This window comes from Pan paniscus, chromosome 1 (assembly GCF_029289425.2).
Source record: "Pan paniscus chromosome 1, NHGRI_mPanPan1-v2.0_pri, whole genome shotgun sequence".
In the NCBI taxonomy this organism is placed as follows: domain Eukaryota; kingdom Metazoa; phylum Chordata; class Mammalia; order Primates; family Hominidae; genus Pan; species Pan paniscus.
In genome coordinates this window covers 215,905,208-215,923,562 of record NC_073249.2, presented here as the reverse complement: position 1 = coordinate 215,923,562, position 18,355 = coordinate 215,905,208, and the positions used below count along the sequence as shown (strand labels likewise).

The window sequence follows — 18,355 nt, the reverse complement described above, 5'->3', positions numbered from 1 at the left end:
CAGATAAATAGATAATGGCTTAATCAGTGCAGTGTACTGTGTATTAATGCATCATTCCTGTAATCTTGCAGTTTCATTTATTGGCCAAAAGATGTCTCTGTTGCCTTTAAAGATAAAGTAGTTAAGAATTGAGCCTCAAAATCAATCTCCTTGTAAGCTGTAGACTGTTTTAATTTGTAAAGCGGCTTGGAGAAGGAAGAAATTATGCTGGTTTAAGGAAAAAAGTAAAAAGACTTTTGGTCTTTACAAATAATGGAAGGGGAGGTGGGTTTGACTTGAATTACCCATTCAAGTCTTCCTGACTCATTATCCATGTATACATAGTTTTCACCTTTTTGAATTAGGTTATATTTTTCTTTCTGGTGTTATGGGAGGCAGTGTTCTATATAGAAAGAACATATATTTTGGAATCAGACAGATCTGGGCTGAAAACCTTGCTCTCCTATTATCTAGCTATGTGTCCTTAGACAAGTTGTTTAGCCCCTTTGAGCCTCAACTTCCTCTTATATAAAGTAGAAAATTACCTATACCCACCTCATGGGGTAGAGGTAATAATTAAAGTAATTCTGGCATATTGCTTGGCACAGTTGGCAGCTGTCATTGTTATTGCTGATATAACATGTTGTTTTATGATATACCATTTGCTGATGTTATGGCTGAACATAGACCTTAAAACTGAAAAATTAGGCCTGGTCTAAAGAAGTCTTTCAGTGAAAACCCAAAAAGGAGACCCTCCCTTCTGTTAGTGCTTCATGTCATCAGACATGTTGTAAGTATAAACCACTAAGTAAAAAGATTGTGAAAAGCTTTGTGTTTAAGCAAAAAACAGAACAAAAAGTCATCAGGATTATTCTTACATGTTTCTGTATGCCTGACATTTCAGTGTGCTGTTCAGAATTCCCCAGGGTTTAGGTTTTGTTTTGTTTTTCGAGAGAGGTCATGATTTCTCCATATGCCTTTAGGAAATCTAGCAGAGTAGACATTTACATTTTTTTATGAACTTTAAAAGTTCAGGAGTAGGAATCCTAATTGCCTCTTACTGGGCCCTGCCATGAGCCAGGCACTTTAGCTACGCTCAGTATAATCCTGACAAGTCTGCAGAGGGGATGACTTCTTCCTCATTTTGCAGTTTCCAAGTTAGAAACTTGCATAAGGGTTAGTTCACTCTTCTAAGGTCACACAGCTCGTAGGTCAAGAAATCAGAGCTCAAACCTGGGTGTGTGATGTTAAAGCCCATGATGTTTCTAACAGTCTTTGGACCTATCAGGTGTCTTGTCATTGGGCTGATTGCAGTCATGTGATAAGATGGTCCCATTTTGCAGTTCATTTGGTTGAAGATGTTTCCTTTGAACAAGAGGCTGGCATCTGTTTGTTCCATCTGGAGAAACATTTCTTTTTTTTTTTTGAGACATAGTCTCACTCTGTCGCCTAGGCTGGAGTGCAGTGGCACGATCTCAGCTCACTGCAACCTCCACCTCCCGGGTTCAAGTGATTCTCCTGTCTCAGCCTCCTGAGTAGCTGGGACTACAGGCTCCTGCCACCATGCCTGGCTAATTTTTGTATTTTTAGTAGAAACGGGGTTTCACCATATTGGCCAGGCTGGTCTCAAACTCCTGACCTTGCGATCTGCCCGCCTCAGCCTCCCAAAGTGCTGGGATTACAGGTGTGAGCCACCGTGCCCGGCCGAGAAACATTTCTTTTTGAGTTTACTTTATTATTATTGATCTGGCTTCCTAGCCTGTCAGGTAGTTGTCTCCTTCTTATATTTTTAATATACAGGGAGCCTGGAAATATTTGTGTATTATAGGTGTATAATTGGAGTCAAATAATAAAGCCTTACCTTGGCTCTTGCTAACAGAAATACTATTGTTAGCAAGAGGAGTGAAATGTTCTTTAGATGGGAATTTTTGAACGCCTTTCGTGTCTGAAGAAGAATTACTCTTCTGTTGGGATCTTGTGTGTCAAATATAAATCACTTCACAGTGTTTAAAGGCTTGAAATATTTTCCAGAAAAGGGATCCAACACACTGTGACTTTCCAGTTAAATACAGAACTCTGACAATCTGTGTTCAAAATGGGGTGGAAAAATTTTACTGAGGGCAACATTTTTTCTCCATTACACAAGAGTAGAGTGTTTCTGTGAAAAATGCTGTGTCTGTAAGAAGGAGCCATGCATCATGCTGCCCTTTTACTAGAGGCAGTGAGCCAGGTTTAGGGGAAATGAGGAGCAGAGAAACCAGCCTCAGAAATATTTCCAAGTTAGCTTTTCCCACATAGGAATACCTTTTAGGTCAGGGAACCAGGTACATGTAGTAGCTACAACCCCAGAGTCGCTTTTGGGCTTAGGGAACCAAGTTCAACCCAGAAAACCCCATTCAAGTGCTCCAGCCCCTGTTTCTCTTGTCCTACTCATCTGAGGCCTATCCATTAGTAGGCCGGTCCTGCTGATGTACTAATAGGGCCTGGATGAAGCCCCTGACTGCATCATGGTTTAAAGTCAGGCCTGAGAGTCCTCGCTGGGTTTTCACGTCAAATGTAGACTTCAGAGTAATGGCAACTTGTCCCCCCACCCCCACCCCAACTCTACCTCTAGGTTACTTAGGGGACTTTTATCCCTGGTAAATGTCATCTTACTTGTTCTCCTCGGGCCAAAAGATCTGCGCTGTCAGGTCAATTTCAATTAGAGAAACAATCTAGTACTAGTGTGTGTAAACTTGGTATTATTTATAAAGAAGTGATCCTAGACGTCAAAGAAGGAGTGCCTCATTGATCTTCTTGAAATAGCCCATAGGGAAAGAAAGTGACATTTATCAAATGCCTGCTTTGTGCCTGGTGCTTTATTTCTTATCATATTAATATTCTTCATTTTATAAGTAGGGAAACAGGCTGAGAGAAGGTAGGTGGCTTTCGTAAGATAACACAGCTCGTAAATGGCAGTATTTAAGTCTGCGTCTCTGACTTCAAAGCCTGTGCTCTTTATCATACCAGAATTTCTTGACCTTAGCACTATCGATGTTTTGGGTCAGATAATTCCTTATTATGGGGCTGTCCTGTACATTGTGGGATAGTTAACAGCATCCCTGGCCTCTACCTATACTAGATAGCAATAGCAACCCCCTCTAGTTGCAATTGCAATTGAAATGTGAATAAAAATTGTCTCCAAGGGCCAGGTGCAGTGGCCCACATCTGTAATCCTAGCACTTTGGGAGGCTGAGGCGGGAGGATCACTTGATCCCAGGAGTTTGAAGTTACAGTGAGCTATGATCATGCCACTGCATTCCAGTCTGGGCAACAGAGTGTGACCCTGTCTCTTAAAAAAAAAAAGAAAAGAAATAATGTCTTCAGGGGAGCAAAACCATCTGATTGAGAACCACTGAGCTATACTATCTATGCTGCTTTCTTATAAAATGTTCCTTTTTGTTTAAAAATATGATTAACTTATTATACTGAATGTGTTATTAAACCAGTAATACACTGAACGTGTTATTCAACCAGTGTTCAAAGTTTACTGATACTCAAAGCAGGCAGTTTGGAAAATACTGGAATACCACCCGCCAAAACTGAGCAGTACATTTGCAGGTTATTGAAATAACCATGTTTCTTTTTCCCTATTTATTTTCTCCTGTCTTCTTTTTATAGATCTACCAAGGATTCCTCCTGCTTTACAGTAGTTCTCAACAATCTCCGTGTGTTTCTCATATTTGACTGGCTACTGTTAGTCCATGATTTTCTCCACACTCCCAGTGATATTAAGAAACAAAATCATGTTACTCCTTCTCGCCACCGTAACTCTAGCAGCGAATCTGCTATAGTTCCCAAAACTGTGAAAAGTGGAGTAGTTACCAAGCGGTCTTCCCTTCCTGTGTCCAATGAAAGGCACCTGGAGGTCAAGGTCAATGTAACAGGTGATTATATGTCGGTGTGATTCATTGGTGCTTAGTTTGGATGTTAGGCTCAATATCTGCCTTACAGGATGATTGCTCTTTTGCCTCCCATTTTTCACATGAGCACTTACACATTTGCCTCTTTTACAGACCTGCAAGCATCAGAGGTCTTGGCCTCCATTTTCAGGTGGGAGCTGCCTGGCCCACTGAAGACTGCGGGGTCGCTTGTCTCTGTCCCCTGCCTGCCTAGTGCGTGTGCCTGGCCCGAGCACCCGCCTGGGCAGTGGTCTTTTTTTTCCAGTGTACAGTCTGTCTGCAATTTGCAGTTTGATCTTTAGGGCCCTAACAGATGTGCTTTATGGAGTTTAGGCAAGTTTCGTATGTGAAAACCTCAGTTTTGAAGATAAGTAAGTGAGGAGATTTTTATTTTCATTACAAAAAGAATATTTTTCTTTGTATAGATGAATTTACTATGGCATTTGTTGACTAGCGAACTCATCTAGTGCATCTGTATGTATTTGTGTATTTATTGTTATGTTTCTGATACCTGTACCTGCTTCTCAGTGATTTTGATGAAGCTGGCTAGCACAATGCGTTTTACATGAGTTCAGTTACAAGCTTGATCTATATATGGTTTTTGATAAAAACACAGTTTAAAGCAGAGTGAATTTACTACTAAATATATACACATAAGTTGAAAACGTACTGATTTCAAAAATCTCGATATTAAATTGGTCTGTTCTTTGTAAACAACCTTGTAAATAGCTACTTAGATGCATAGTGCCTGACCAGCATTAGTACCTGAGTCTTCTTCCTGGAATTTTCAGTCAGGTCATCACTTAGAGAAAGGATGATTTTGTGAACTTCTGAATATCTGCTAGCCCTCCCAGGAGAACTGGGGTGCAGTTTCTCTGTCTAGTTTAGAAATATTCTAAAGAGAGAATCACATCCCAGTCTTTCCTGCTGCTGCAGAGCTCTGTTGGTTCAGCTGCATGTGGCCAGATGCAGAGTATTGGTTCAGGATGACACTGTTAGTAAATGTCAGCAGACATTTTGGAGAAAAATCTTACTGGTTCGTGCTGTTGCCTGGTGGAAATGCGCTCGCTGCCTTGTTTGCAACAGCTTGGTGTTTTCCAGCTTCCCAGCTCTGGCTTGATTGACGACGTTGTCCTTTCCAGGTACGGAGTTTGTGGTCATTGAAGATGTGTCCTGCTTCGACACCAATGCCATTATTCTGAAAGGCACCACAGTGCTCACCTATAAGCCCCGGTTTGTTGATCGCCCCTTTTCAGGAAGTTTGTTTGGCATCGAGGTAAGAAGTCTATGTGTTGATCACGGCACTGCGTGTTGGCTCACGAGAAAAGCATCTGGAAGAGAATTTTACCTCTTAAACTTGCATTAGGGGAAGTAATTCATGAAATTGGAAGACCCTTGCCCTCTTCTCCTCTTTGTTTTCTCCCCAAATCTACCTGGCTATTCTAATGCATGAATTCAGTCTCCCAGTGTTAGGCTATAAATATGCAGAGGACATTTGCCTCTTTCTCTTACACCCTTTCTTCCTCAAGAAGTTCAAGGAGACTTTTCCAGTCCCCACTGCCCTGTCAGGCACCTTGTTGTGCCCTCTCGTTCTGCAGACCTCGTCCATGAAGGTGAGGCCGTGGGTCTCATTTCCCCTGCATCCCTCTCCTCACCTGGAGTGCAGCCCTGTGAAGAGCTAGGGCTTTGGGAAGGGAAACCTATTTATACAAAGTGCTAAGGATCTTATATGTTATCCTTTCAGGAATACCTGATCCATAAAAGGGCAGCTCTGCAGAGTCCTGCCTGGCTGAAAGGAGCGCATGGATAATAGTGGTGCTTTAGGCTCTCATGTCATCTCATGAAGAAGATAATTTGTGCTGGAGTGGCCTTTGTAGCTCAGAAATGTCATTATGCAATATTAGGCCAAAAGTGCTTTGTCTCTTGTTAAGCCATGGGGTGTGGGGACAGAAGGGGAACCGTGGCATGTTCTTGTTTCTATCAGATGTTTGTACTTGACTCATCTCAGCTCACATTCCCCATGCCGTACTGTTAGGATATTTGGTTGGGGTTCCTTTTGCTTTACGATCGGCCTTTTCATGCCCCTTTCTTTCCAGTGGTATTGCTCAAAGTTTGAAGGAATAAAACTTATTTTCACTGTTAGGAGTATATGGTTTATGGTTTTGAGACAAACATAGTGGAATAAAGCCTGTAGGGACTCTACTTCTTGACCACTTGTTTCTCTCTTGTAAAGAAACCTCCGTTTGAGAGGAAGGATTTGCATGCTGGTGTGATGTGAGTTGATCATGAAATTGCAATTCATCTGCCCTCCAAGCCACCACAATACTAGCTTTGAATGGAGAATCTTGCTGATTGATTAATGAACTGTCAGGTACAATTGGGTTTTGTGTAGCAGAAACCCCTGAAGGAAAAAGGAAAACGAAACTTTTCTGTTCTGAAGTCTTAGGACAACTACATGGCAAAATATTTGAGATTGCTGGAAACTCCTTTCAGTCCTGCCTTTGAGGCAGCACAGTTGGATGTGAATTTTAAGACCAGCTTGATAAATCATCGGGGGAGAATTTATAAAGTATGAATTTTGAATATGGCAAAGGACCTTGCTGTCACATGTTTTTCACAGCACTAGGATAGGTCCCAAAAAGGTGGTGGAGGGGGTGAAGAGGGTAAGAAGGACCCAAATGATTGCGCTTTTCTTTCCTCTGTGCTCTTCCTGAGCATGCAAAATAATTTGGTCCTAGAACTGGAGTCCTTTCTCGCTCTCTCCCTTCTTTCTCTCTCCCAATGAATGTATTTATTTTTTAACCTTTTATTATAGAACATTTCAAATGTATACAAAGTAAACAGAATAATATAATGAACTCCATATATACCTATCACCCAGCTTTAATAATATGTTTATTTTTAATTATGAAGATATTGTGAGGAGGGAAAATAATCATATATGATTTCTGATAGGTTATTTTGGTGTGTTTCTTTCCTTAAAGTTGGGGAGTAACATTATTTTGGGTTGTGTTTTCACTTTGTGTTGTAACTGTCTTCTTAAAATCCATATGGTCTTTTTTGTCATTTTTAAATGGCTGCAAATACTCCATTGAGTAGATGTGATATAACCTTGGCTGCTCTTAATTTTTTTTAACTATTAAATAATGGTTTAGTGATTTTTTTTTTTTTTTGCTAGTTCCTAGAGAGAAGTAGGATTACTGGATCAAAGGGTGTGAGATTTGTAAGGCTTTCGGGGTGTATTGCTAAACTGCCTTTTCCTCTGGGTGAACCACTGCGTGTGCTCTCGGCAGCGGTGGGGGGCTTCACTCTTCACAGTATTTATTTCAGCAGTTGTTATGGGTCTTGTGATAACACATGGCTGACTGCTTCTGAGATAGCCTCTTTGTGCTGGTAGTTGGACCCTTCCTAAATCAGACATTAATTCTCGCCATATTGCATTTCATTCTCTAGGTGTTTTCATGCCGACTAGGGAATGAGCATGATACAGCTCTTTCAATTGTGGATCCCGTACAAATTCAAATGGAGTTGGTGGGGAATTCTTCTTATCAAAATAGTTCAGGATTGATGGATGCATTCAATAGTGAAGATTTCCCACCTGTCCTGGAGGTAATGATGCAAAATCTGTGCAATACGTTGATATGCTCTCAAACACTGTCCTATGCAGGCACTCTTATTTGCTCTGAGCCCAACAACCTCTTTTTTTGTTTTGTTTTGTTTTGTTTTTTGAGATGGAGTCTTGCTCTGTCGCCCAGGCTGGAGTGCAGTGGTGCGATCTCGGCTCACTGCAAGCTCCACCTCCTGGGTTCACGTCATTCTCCTGCCTCAGCCTCCTGAGTAGCTGGGACTACAGGGGCCTGCCACCGTGCGCGGCTAATTTTTTGTATTTTTTAGTAGAGACAGGGTTTTACCGTGTTAGCCGGGATGGTCTCGATCTCCTGACCTCGTGATCGCCCACTACATGGTGCAGTTTTGTGACCATTTGACCTCATAGTTGAGACATCTTACCTTATGGTTATTAGTGCTTAATTTCAAGATCTTTGCAATCTTTTAAATGAGAAATTTGGTGCAGTATCTGTTGGACTTTTAGAAGTTGAAATAGGAATTACATCTGTAAGAGATATGGATGTAAAACCAATGCAGCTTTAAAAAATTGCTACCTTTTTTACATTTTGTTAGATTCAGTTACAAGCCCTGGATATCAGACTCTCCTATAATGATGTTCAGCTGTTTCTTGCCATTGCAAAATCCATCCCAGAGCAAGCTAATGCTGCAGTGCCAGACTCAGTGGCCCTGGAGTCAGACTCCGTTGGCACTTACCTTCCAGGTGCATCTCGCGTTGGAGAGGAAATCAGAGAAGGGACAAGACACACCTTAGATCCTGTCTTGGGTAGGTGTTTAACTATAAAACCCACTCAGTCTTGCTAATAACGCTTCTTCTTTTTGACTCTTAAAATTTTCTTTTGCACAACTAAATTGTACACAGTTTAATTGTATGTCATTAAGTATAACTGTAAATCCTAAGTATGACTCTCTCATTTTTTAAAATTTAAAAACAAACAAAACATCCCTAACCAACTACTCCACTATTTTTCCTCTTTCAGTTTTTTCCAGAGTTACCTGGATAATGCCAAAGTTGAGTTTTAAGCTTTGAGAGTTCTCCTCTGAAATTATATGAGTAACACTAAGTTTTATTTTTAAGCTTTTATTATTAATTTATTGGTTTATTTTGAGACAGGGTCTTGCTCTGTCACCCAGGTTGGAGAGCAGTGGTGTGATCATAGCTTATTGCAGCCTCAAACTCCTGGGCCCAAGCTATCTTCACTCCTCAGCCTCCTGAGTAGCTGGGAGGGACTATAGGTGTGTGCCATCATGCCTTACTAATTTTTACCTTTTCTTTTTAGAGATGGGGTCTTGCTATTTTGCCCAGGCTGGTCTTGAGTTCCTGGTCTCGAGTAGTCCCCCTGCCTTAGCCTCCCAAAGTATTGGGATTACTGGTGTGAGCCACTACTGTGCCCACCTCTAATTTTAAGCTGTTTAAAACACAGTCAGGGGAAAATGTAGGGGCCAGATGGTGGAATGAAGGGGCCAGATGCGAAATAGACCTTCCCCCCAACCCCAATTCCTGGCCAGGACACCACTTTAAAAACACAGTCAATATGAGGAAAAGACTCAAAGATTTCAGGGTACACTTGATAGAATTCTCCAATTAGGAGTCCAGTTTTGCTTAGAGAAATGAAATGTTTTAGTCATGGGTTTTTTAATTTCTTTTCTTTTTTTCTAAAATTAGTTTGTAGATTAATTTACATAAAATTATTTATGAAAATTTTATGCTATTTGTTTCCTAGAGTTACAGCTGGCTAGGCTGCAGGAGCTGGGATTCAGCATGGATGATTGTCGCAAAGCTCTTTTGGTGTGTCAAGGTAATTTGAACAGGGTTCTGTTACCCGTTGTTTATCTTGATGATATGCTTCCTTCCCATTTCCTCTCTTACTTCCACAAGGCGACTTAGAGAGCTGAGTGTGTTTGGAGGACGCTTTATGTGTCTTCTCTGGACTGCATATCATCTTAGGTCAGTAATAATAACGTCACCCAGGCTGGAGTGCAGTGGCGCCACCTCAGCTCACTGCAACCTCCACCTCCCCAGTTCAAGCCATTCTTCTGCCTCAGCCTCCTGAGTACCTGGGTTTATAGGCATGCGTCACCACACCTAGGTAATTTTTGTATTTTTAGTAGAGGTGGGGTTTCACCGTGTTGGCCAGACTGGTCTCGAACTCCTGACTTCAAGTGATCTGCCCGCTTTGGCCTCCCAAAATGCCGGGATGACAGGCAGCAGTCTTTAGTAGTGGATAAGAATTTGGGTTCTGAGGCCAGGTGCGGTGGCTCATGCCTATAATCCCAACACTCTGGGAGCAGAGGCAGATGGATCGCCTGAGGTCAGGAGTTCAAGACCAGCCTGACCAACATGGCGAAACCGCATCTCTACTAAAAATACAAAATTAGCTGGCGTGGTGGCTCATGCCTGTAATCCAGCTACTCAGGAGGCTGAGGCAGGAGAATCGATTGAACCTGGGAGGCGGAGGTTGCAGTGAGCTAAGATCATGCCCCTGCACTACAGCCTAGGCAACAGAGCGAGACTCTGTCTCAAAAAAAAAGGGGCTCTGGAGCTGGCTGACTGGGTTCAGATCCTTACTCTCTGCCACTACCTATTAATGACTTTGGGAAGTGGCTTTAACCTCTGTGAACCAGTGCTTCCTTATCTGTAGAAAGAAGATAAGAGGCTGCCTCCCTCAGAGATTTGATGTAAGTAAATGACTATATGCAAAGCACTAAGAAAGTGCTAGCACACAGCAAGTGCTCTATAAATGTTAACCACTGTTACTAGTGGTTGTGCTAATGGCGGTGATATTGATAATTATGACCATTTATTGAAGTCCTGTATGCCTATCTTTGTGTTTTCTTTTTGCATCCTCTTCACAGCCCTTGGAGGCAGACATTATTATTCCCACTTGAAATGAGGAAACCAGCTCAGATTGGTTAGGTAAAACTTCTTAAGTAAACTTGGTGGAGGTCACATCTTAGTCCCCTACGATGGACTTAAAGCCAGGTCTACCTGCCTCCTAAATCTGTGTTCTTTCTACTCCATCTCACTTCCTTTCCATCTCCATGTTTCCCTTTCTCTTCAAAAAGAGAAGTACAGCACAGGCTGCATTTCCTTCCATCTTTTTTTCCCCCTTTTTTTAAGAGACAGGGTGTCACTCTGTTGCCCAGGCTGGAATGCAATCATAGCTGTGGCGCAATCATAGCTCACTGCAGCCTCCAACTCCTGGGCTCAAGCAATCCTCCTGCCTCAGCCTCCTTTCCAGTCTTTACACTTGTGTGCACTTTCTCTCTTTCTACTTCTCTTTTTTTTTTTCTTTGAGACAGAGTCTCGCTCTCTTGCCCAGGCTGGAGTGCAGTGGCGCGATCTTGGCCCACTGCAACCTCCGCCTCCCAGATTCAAGTGATACTCCTGCCTCAGCCTTCTGAGTAGCTGGGATTACAGGTGCCCGCCACCATGCCCAGCTAATTTTTGTATTTTTAGTAGAGACAGGGTTTCCCTTTTTTGTACAGGCTGGTATTGAACTCCTGACCTCGTGATCCACCTGCCTCGGCCTCCCAAAGTGCTGAGATTACAGGCGTGAGCCACTGTACCCGGCCTCTTTCTACTTCTCTACCTACTGTGGACAGTATATCCAACACACACACATGCACACATTACATTTTTAATGTACTGGTAGATTCTGTTGCCAATACAATTTTATAGTCTTTTAAAAATATTTTATTGAATTATGATTGTAATTCTGTTATGATATACTTAATATATCAGCAGCATCTTCCCATGTCATTGAAATTATTTATCAATACTGATCTTTTTACATTGACTCTAAGGATATATTATAATTTACTTAATCATTCTTTACTTGTTATTCAATATTATACACACTTCTATGTAGTAAACATTTTTTGGTGTGAACTTTTGTCTATGTCTTTTAAGTATATCCTTGGTAGAGTGATCTATATTTTAAATACCAGACCAAAGGGTATAGATATATTTTTCAGGCTCTTTACTTGATTTCTTTTTTTTTTTTAATTTTTCTTTTTTAAAATTTTTTTTGGGGCTCTTGAATCGACAAATCTTTTTCTAAAAAAATTGTATCTGGGTTATTCCAGCCAATTTATGTGTGAAAAGGCTTGTTTCATGACATACTGGTTTACATTAACTTACCTTTTGGATTCTGAAAAAAATGAAGGTAGACCTAGTTCTCATGTGTTCTTGGTTTTGTTTTACCCAGTCATTAGTTTTTGGTTTAATTAATTTTATACCCCTTAATGTTTACTTTTCCTATGCTTTTTACTCTTTCTTTAACAATTCGAGCACCTTTTTTTTTTTTTTAAATTAAAGTTCTGAGAACCTTTTGGATTTTTTTTTTTTTTTTTTTTTTAATTTTAGATACTGGGTTTTGCTCTGTTGCCCAGGCTGGAGTGTAGTGGTGGCACAATGATCATGGCTCACTCTAGCCTCAAACTCCTAGGCTCAAATGATCCTCCCACCTAAGCCTCCTGAGTAGCTGGGACTACAGGATGCACCACCATACCTGGCTAATTTTTTAATTTTTTGTAGAGACAGGTCTTGCTATGTTGCCCAGGCTGGTCTCAAATTCCTGACCTAAAGTGATCCCTTGCCTAAACCTCCCAAAGCATTGGGCTTATAAGCATTAGCCACTGTGCTCGGCCTCTGTTTGGTAATTTTTTTTTTTTTTGAGGCAGAGTTTTGCTCTTGTTGCCCAAGCTGGAGTGCAATGGTGCAATCTTGGCTCCCTGCAACCTCCGCCTCCCAGGTGCAAGCGATTCTCCTGTCTCAGCCTCCCAAGTATCTGGGATTACAGGCACATGCCACCACGCCCAGCTAATTTTTGTTATTTTTAGTAGAGACGGGGTTTCACCATCGAGGTCAGGATGGTCTCGATCTCCTGACCTCATGATCTGTCCGCCTTGGCCTCCCAAAGTGCTGGGATTACAGGTGTGAGCCACTGCACCCGACCAGTAATTTTTATTTCTTTAGTAGATAAAACTTAATTCCATCAGTAATTAATATGATAATAGCAACTGATGTTTATCTGTAATGTAGATAATAGCAAATAATGTTTATTACACTCCAGGCTTCACTCTGAGAACTTTCCATGTACTCATTCTTCCCTCTTCCTGTCAGTCCTTTTAAGTGGGTGCTGTCGGGCACAAAGAGATCAAATAACTTGCCCAAGAGCCAGCAGCTGGTAAGGGCAGAACAGGACCTGAAGCCAGGCCATCTTGCTCTGGAGCCCATGCCCTCAATCATTTACACTGTCCCTGGTACTGGCCTCTGGTGACTTACAAGTATGGGGTGGCATTGCTTCTCTTTTCTTTTTTTGGGAGGAGGGGGACTTTAGCAACCGGGTTGTATTCAAGAGGCAATTAGTAATGGTTATATATTACACACATGCAGTTCTCGCATTGCTCTCTGTTCTCAAGGCATTTGCGATTGATTGAGAAGACACATTATACACAAAGTAAGATATTTGAGAACAATTACAAAGCAGCACATCAATATATTTGCAAAACTACATAGTGAAGATTAAGTGCTTAGGTACCAAGTGGCGCCGTGTCTGGATCCTCTCCTGTCCTCTTCTCTCCTCTCCTTCAACAGATGGCATGGTAGAGAGGGATGGCTTCCTGGAGGCATTTTGGGCCAGATCATGAAAGGTGTGGTAAATTTGAGTGGAAGGTGTGCAACAAAATGTTTGCTTAAAAGCAGGATTATTATTATGCTGGGATTCCCTCCCACCCCCCACCCCCACCACCCCCACCCTCCTTTTTTATTAAGTCCCAGAATACTTCTGGGATCAAGGCTCTCTTGGCTTCCTAGTAGGTCTCTAGAGAATTTTATTTTCTCTGTTTCCTCTGTGAGTGGCTAGGGTAGCTGTGGAAGCTGGTAGAACTGATCACTTCTTAATTTCTTTGAAGGCCAATTGAAAAAGGCAGCAAGTTGGTTGTTTAAGAATGCGGAACCTCTGAAGTCTCTTTCCTTGGCCTCCACCAGCCGAGATAGCCCAGGGGCTGTGGCAGCGCCATTGATCTCTGGCGTGGAGATCAAAGCTGAGAGTGTGTGCATCTGTTTCATCGATGACTGCATGGATTGTGATGTTCCTCTCGCTGAACTCACCTTTTCCCGTGAGTGTTGTCCTGGTTTTCAGATTCATCTTGAATATTTCCAGTCATTGCTGAATTATTTGGGGCCTTTTTTTTTTTTTTTTTTTGTCATTCATACTCTATTTAGTCATTTGGGTGAAATTTAGATAATAGTTTTACATATGTTTTTCATTATGTATGTTTTAAAGAAACTTTTATTTGCCATATGTGGCCTTCAGCCTATAGCTTGGGAATAGGAATGGTCTTTGATAAAATTTCCATTGTATTAACATCTCTAGCTAAATAATTCCTGATCTCTTCATTTTTCTTATCTTTTTATGTATCTAAAGATTGTAGTGAATACTGCTAGGCATTTAACAGATAAGCTCAGACAATAATGGTTCTGTTGTATTATCTCTTGAAAATCAAAAACAAGAATCTTACTAGAAAGTGCACTTCTGAGTCTCCACCACAGGGCCTTGTAAGGGGTAAAACACTGTTTATATGTGAGCTGTCCTTTGCTAGAGTGGGGACCAAAGTAGGAGTACTCTATCCTTTTTTTTTTTTTTTTTTTTTACCTCAAAGGTGAGGTCTTAAATTTGTTGCCCAAGGTTGGTCTCAAACGCATGGGCTCAAGCAGTTCTCCTGCTTCCCGAGTGGCTAGGATTAAAGTGGCCCACCATCACTTCTGGTGGGAGTACTTGATCCTTAAGTGCCTCACTGCAAGCAGTGTGAAGTTGAGGTCTTTTTTTTTTATGAGACAGAGTTTCGCTCTTGTTGCCCAGGCTGGATTGCAGTGATGCAATCTCGGCTCACCACAATCTCTGCCTCCTGGGTTCAAGCGATTCTTCTGCTTCAGTCCCCCGAGTAGCCGGGATTACAGGCATGTGCCACCATGCCCGGCTAATTTTGTATTTTTAGTAGAGAGAGGGTTTCTCCATGTTGGTCAGGCCTGTCTCGACCTCCTGACCTCAGGGATCTGCCCGCCTCAGCCTCCCAAAGTGCTGGGATTACAGGCATGAGCCACCGCGCCCGGCGAGGTTGAGGTTTTGAGGAGAGTACCTGAAAATCTCCCTACTCTGTTTAGTTTTAACTTTCCATTGTTTCGATCTTGCCAGCCTCTTCTTCCTTCAAGTAAAGTTTGCTTCTGGGGCTTGAATCTGGCCTCTTGCACATTACAGAGCTTGCCCTTTCCCTGAGCTTCTATCTAGGGCACCACCAGGGCTACTTGGTTAAAAGTGACAACTGGAATTTTGACTGTTTTGATGAATATCTTTTCTGCAGAGACTAATTAGTTGATTTCTTATTTTTCTATGTCAATCTTAACATTTTGAGCTAATATTTATCAGAACATGACTTCTCTAATCAGTCTGCCCTCTTATCATTATTCAGGTAGAAATATCTTTTTTTATTTTTTATTTTTATTTTTTGAGACAGAGTCTTGCTTTGTTGCCAGGCTGGAGTGCAGTGGCGCTATCTTGGCTCACTGCAACCTCCGCCTCCCGGGTTCAAGCAATTCTCCTGCCTCAGCCTCCCAAATAACTGGGATTACAGGCGCCCGCTACCACGCCCGGCCAGTTTTTGTATTTGTAGTAGAAATGGGGTTTCACCATGTTGGCCAGGATGGTCTCAATCTCCTGACCTTATGATCCGCCCACCTTGGCCTCTCAAAGTGCTGGGATTTACAGGCATGAGCCACCGTACCTGGCCAGAAATATCTTTTATGTTCCCACAGGCTTCAGGTACAGCTGGGTGCCAGGGCTGGCACTGTGGGAAGGCAAATGAGGTACTTGCCTCAGGCACAGAGTTTAAGAGGGTGCCAGAAAACTCAGTCATGGAGATAAATAATATCTCAGTGCCATATTTTTAAAAATTGATGCAAAAAATACATGATGAACAAAATATCAGAATGTTGTGTGCTCTCCTTTGCGAGTATTAGCTCTAATGTTTCTTTAATGTCATTTATCAGCAAAAGGCAGTTTTGGTTGCTCCTGCCCTGCCACTGCAGTAAGGTTTGCTTTCATTGCAGGTCTGAATTTCCTTCAGCGTGTAAGAACTAGCCCTGAAGGCTATGCCCACTTCACCCTTTCTGGAGATTATTATAACCGTGCTCTTTCAGGTCAGTATAAAGCATATGGTATCATGGGATTTAAAAAATAAATTTAAGTGTTTGCCTGGACCTATTGCTACGTAAATTTTACATGAAGGAAAGGGCAGGGGTGGGGTGGGACGGGGAAAGATGAAAAGCAAGTAGACTGCATAAACACAGAAAATAAGGATTTTCTGTTGTGCTAAAAACATATCTGATATGTTGCAACTAAAAAGATGTTTTCGGCTGGACGTGGTGGCTCATGCCTGTAATCCCAGCATTTTGGGAGGCTGAGGAGGGCGGATCACCCTGAGGTCAGGAGTTCAAGACCAGCCTGGCCAATATGGCGAAACCCTGTCTCTACTAAAAATACAAAACTAGCTGGGCATGGTGGTGGGCGCCTGTAGTCCCAGCTACTTGGGAGGCTGAGGCAGGAGAATCACTTGAATCTGGCAGGCGGAGGTTGCAGTGAGCTGAGATCACACCACTGCGCTCCAGCCTGCATGACAGAGCAAGGCTCTGTCTCAAAAAAAATTTAAAAAGTGATGTTTTTATAGTTAATTTTTTTTTGATCCTGCAGTTTGGCTCATTCTAGAATATGCCATTGCTTAATAGTGAAGGATCATTTATTTGGCCCTGAGAGTAGCTAAATTTCAAGGGAGATTTATGCCCACAAGCATTTTTTTTTTTTTTTTTGAGACCGAGTCTCACTCTGTCACCCAGGCTGGAGTGCAGTGGCACGATCTCGGCTCACTGCAACTTCTGCCTCCAAGTTCAAGTGATTCCCCTGCCTCAGCCTCCCGAGTAGCTGGGATTACAGGCGCTTGCCACCATGCCCAGCTAATTTTTTGTATTTTTAGTAGAGACGGGGTTTCACCAGGTTGGCCAGGCTGGTCTCGAACTCCTGACCTCAGGTGATCCACCTGCCTCAGCCTCCCAAAGTGGTGGGATTACAGGCGTGAGCCACTGCGCCCAGCCAAGCATTTTAAACCTCAAGTCCCTTCACTCCCCACTGGGTTCGTTTGTTTTATTAGAATCTACTGAGTCAGTGACACTATATATTCTGCCCTACCTACTCCCTAGAAAAAACAAAAACAAACAAATGAAAAACCACTGCTGATCAGAGCAGGCTATTTTTTGGGAGACGTAAACCTCAATAATATCGCAAGCATTTTCAGGTTTCTTTCTTCCCATTTGAAAGACCAAGGTAAGAGCCTATACATACAGGTTGAAATTCAGAAGCCATAATATATTAGGGCCAAGTGGTTTGAGCAGTGAACTTTGCCTTAAGAGAGCTGAAAGAAGGTCTCATCGGAATTGGTAGTAGGCATGGACAGAATAAGCAGAGTAGTGCTGGGCAGTCCAAGGTGTAAACCTCCGACGGCCTGCTCCCTTTAATTTCAGTAAGAAATTAAACCTCGATTTGTTGTGCTGCTGCTGAGTGTTCTAGAGTATTTATCACATTTAATTTTATGTTAGTTAACATTTTCCCTCTGTACCAGACTCACTTAAAGCTAACACCCTTATTTCTTCATTGTTCAAAATGTTTCACTTTAGAATGTAATCCCAGCACTTTGGGAGGCCGAGGTGGGTGGATCATGAGGTCAGGAGATTGAGATCATGCTGGCTAACACGATGAAACCCCATCTCTACTAAAAAAAAAAAATACAAAAAATTAGCCGGGTGTGGTGGTGGGCGCCTGTAGTCCCAGCTACTCGGGAGGCTGAGGCAGGAGAACGGTGTGAACCCAGGAGGTGGAGGTTGCAGTGAGCCAAGATCGTGCCACTGCACTCCAGCCTAGGCGACAGAGACTCTGTCTTAAAAAAAAAAAAAAAAAAAAAAAAAAAAGAATAATAGCCCAAGTCTTTCTAGTTGAGAGAAACTCTTGCATGTGGGAGCTATTTTTCTGAGAATCATTTGTTTTCTTAGGCCAAATATTGCTTACTTTTAAAGTTGTATGAACACATTCAGGTCACTAAATGTCAAATGGTATAAGGAGACTAATGTACCTACTGTGTGTTACATACTGATTTGGATTTGTTCAGTGGCTGATTGTGTGAGTCTATTTAAAGATCTGTTAAAAATTAATTGGCTTTGAAAAGTTGAGTCTTTTAAGTCGCAGTGATGTACCATTTTTCACACCCAAGAGATTAGCAAAAATTAAGTGGGACACTACTAATTATTGGAAGATATAAGCCATAGTCCTTGCTATTAGAACTATACATTACTACCACTACTGTGTAAAACAATTTGGCATGACCTGGTAAATTTGAGTGTAAGCATACTCAACAACCCAGCAATGTGTTGCTTCTAGGTCTGTACCGTAGAGACTGTCTTGCCTGTGTGAACTACAGATGTATATAAGGCTGCTTATAGTAGTATTCCAATAGCAATAAAACTGGAATCAAGTGAATGTCTTTCAGAAGTAGAATGGATAAATAAATTGTATATTCATTATAATGCATGTTAATATTCAGTAGTGAAAACAATGTACCACGGTGACCTGCATCAATGTGACGTAGCAGTATGCTCAACAGTATGCTCAAAGACATATTGGTGAACAAGAATAGAAACTTGAAAAAGAATGCGCATGGGGATTCCATTTATGTAAAGATCACAAGCAGGACAGTCTAAAATG

At 41.9% G+C, this 18,355-nt stretch overlaps 1 protein-coding gene across 6 annotated transcripts in view; it reads left to right on the top strand.

Moving 5' to 3' along the window:
- The window catches only part of VPS13D (vacuolar protein sorting 13 homolog D), a 283,963-nt gene that overhangs the window by 83,907 nt on the left and 181,701 nt on the right, over positions 1–18,355 (top strand). For all 6 annotated transcript variants that reach the window (XM_034955636.3, XM_034955634.3, XM_034955631.3 and 3 more), the window contains 7 exons: positions 3,640–3,905; positions 5,063–5,196; positions 7,374–7,529; positions 8,100–8,310; positions 9,269–9,343; positions 13,464–13,670; positions 15,658–15,747. In XM_034955636.3, the coding sequence (XP_034811527.3) occupies positions 3,640–3,905; positions 5,063–5,196; positions 7,374–7,529; positions 8,100–8,310; positions 9,269–9,343; positions 13,464–13,670; positions 15,658–15,747 (1,139 nt within the window). The remainder of the gene's footprint in view (positions 1–3,639; positions 3,906–5,062; positions 5,197–7,373; positions 7,530–8,099; positions 8,311–9,268; positions 9,344–13,463; positions 13,671–15,657; positions 15,748–18,355) is intronic.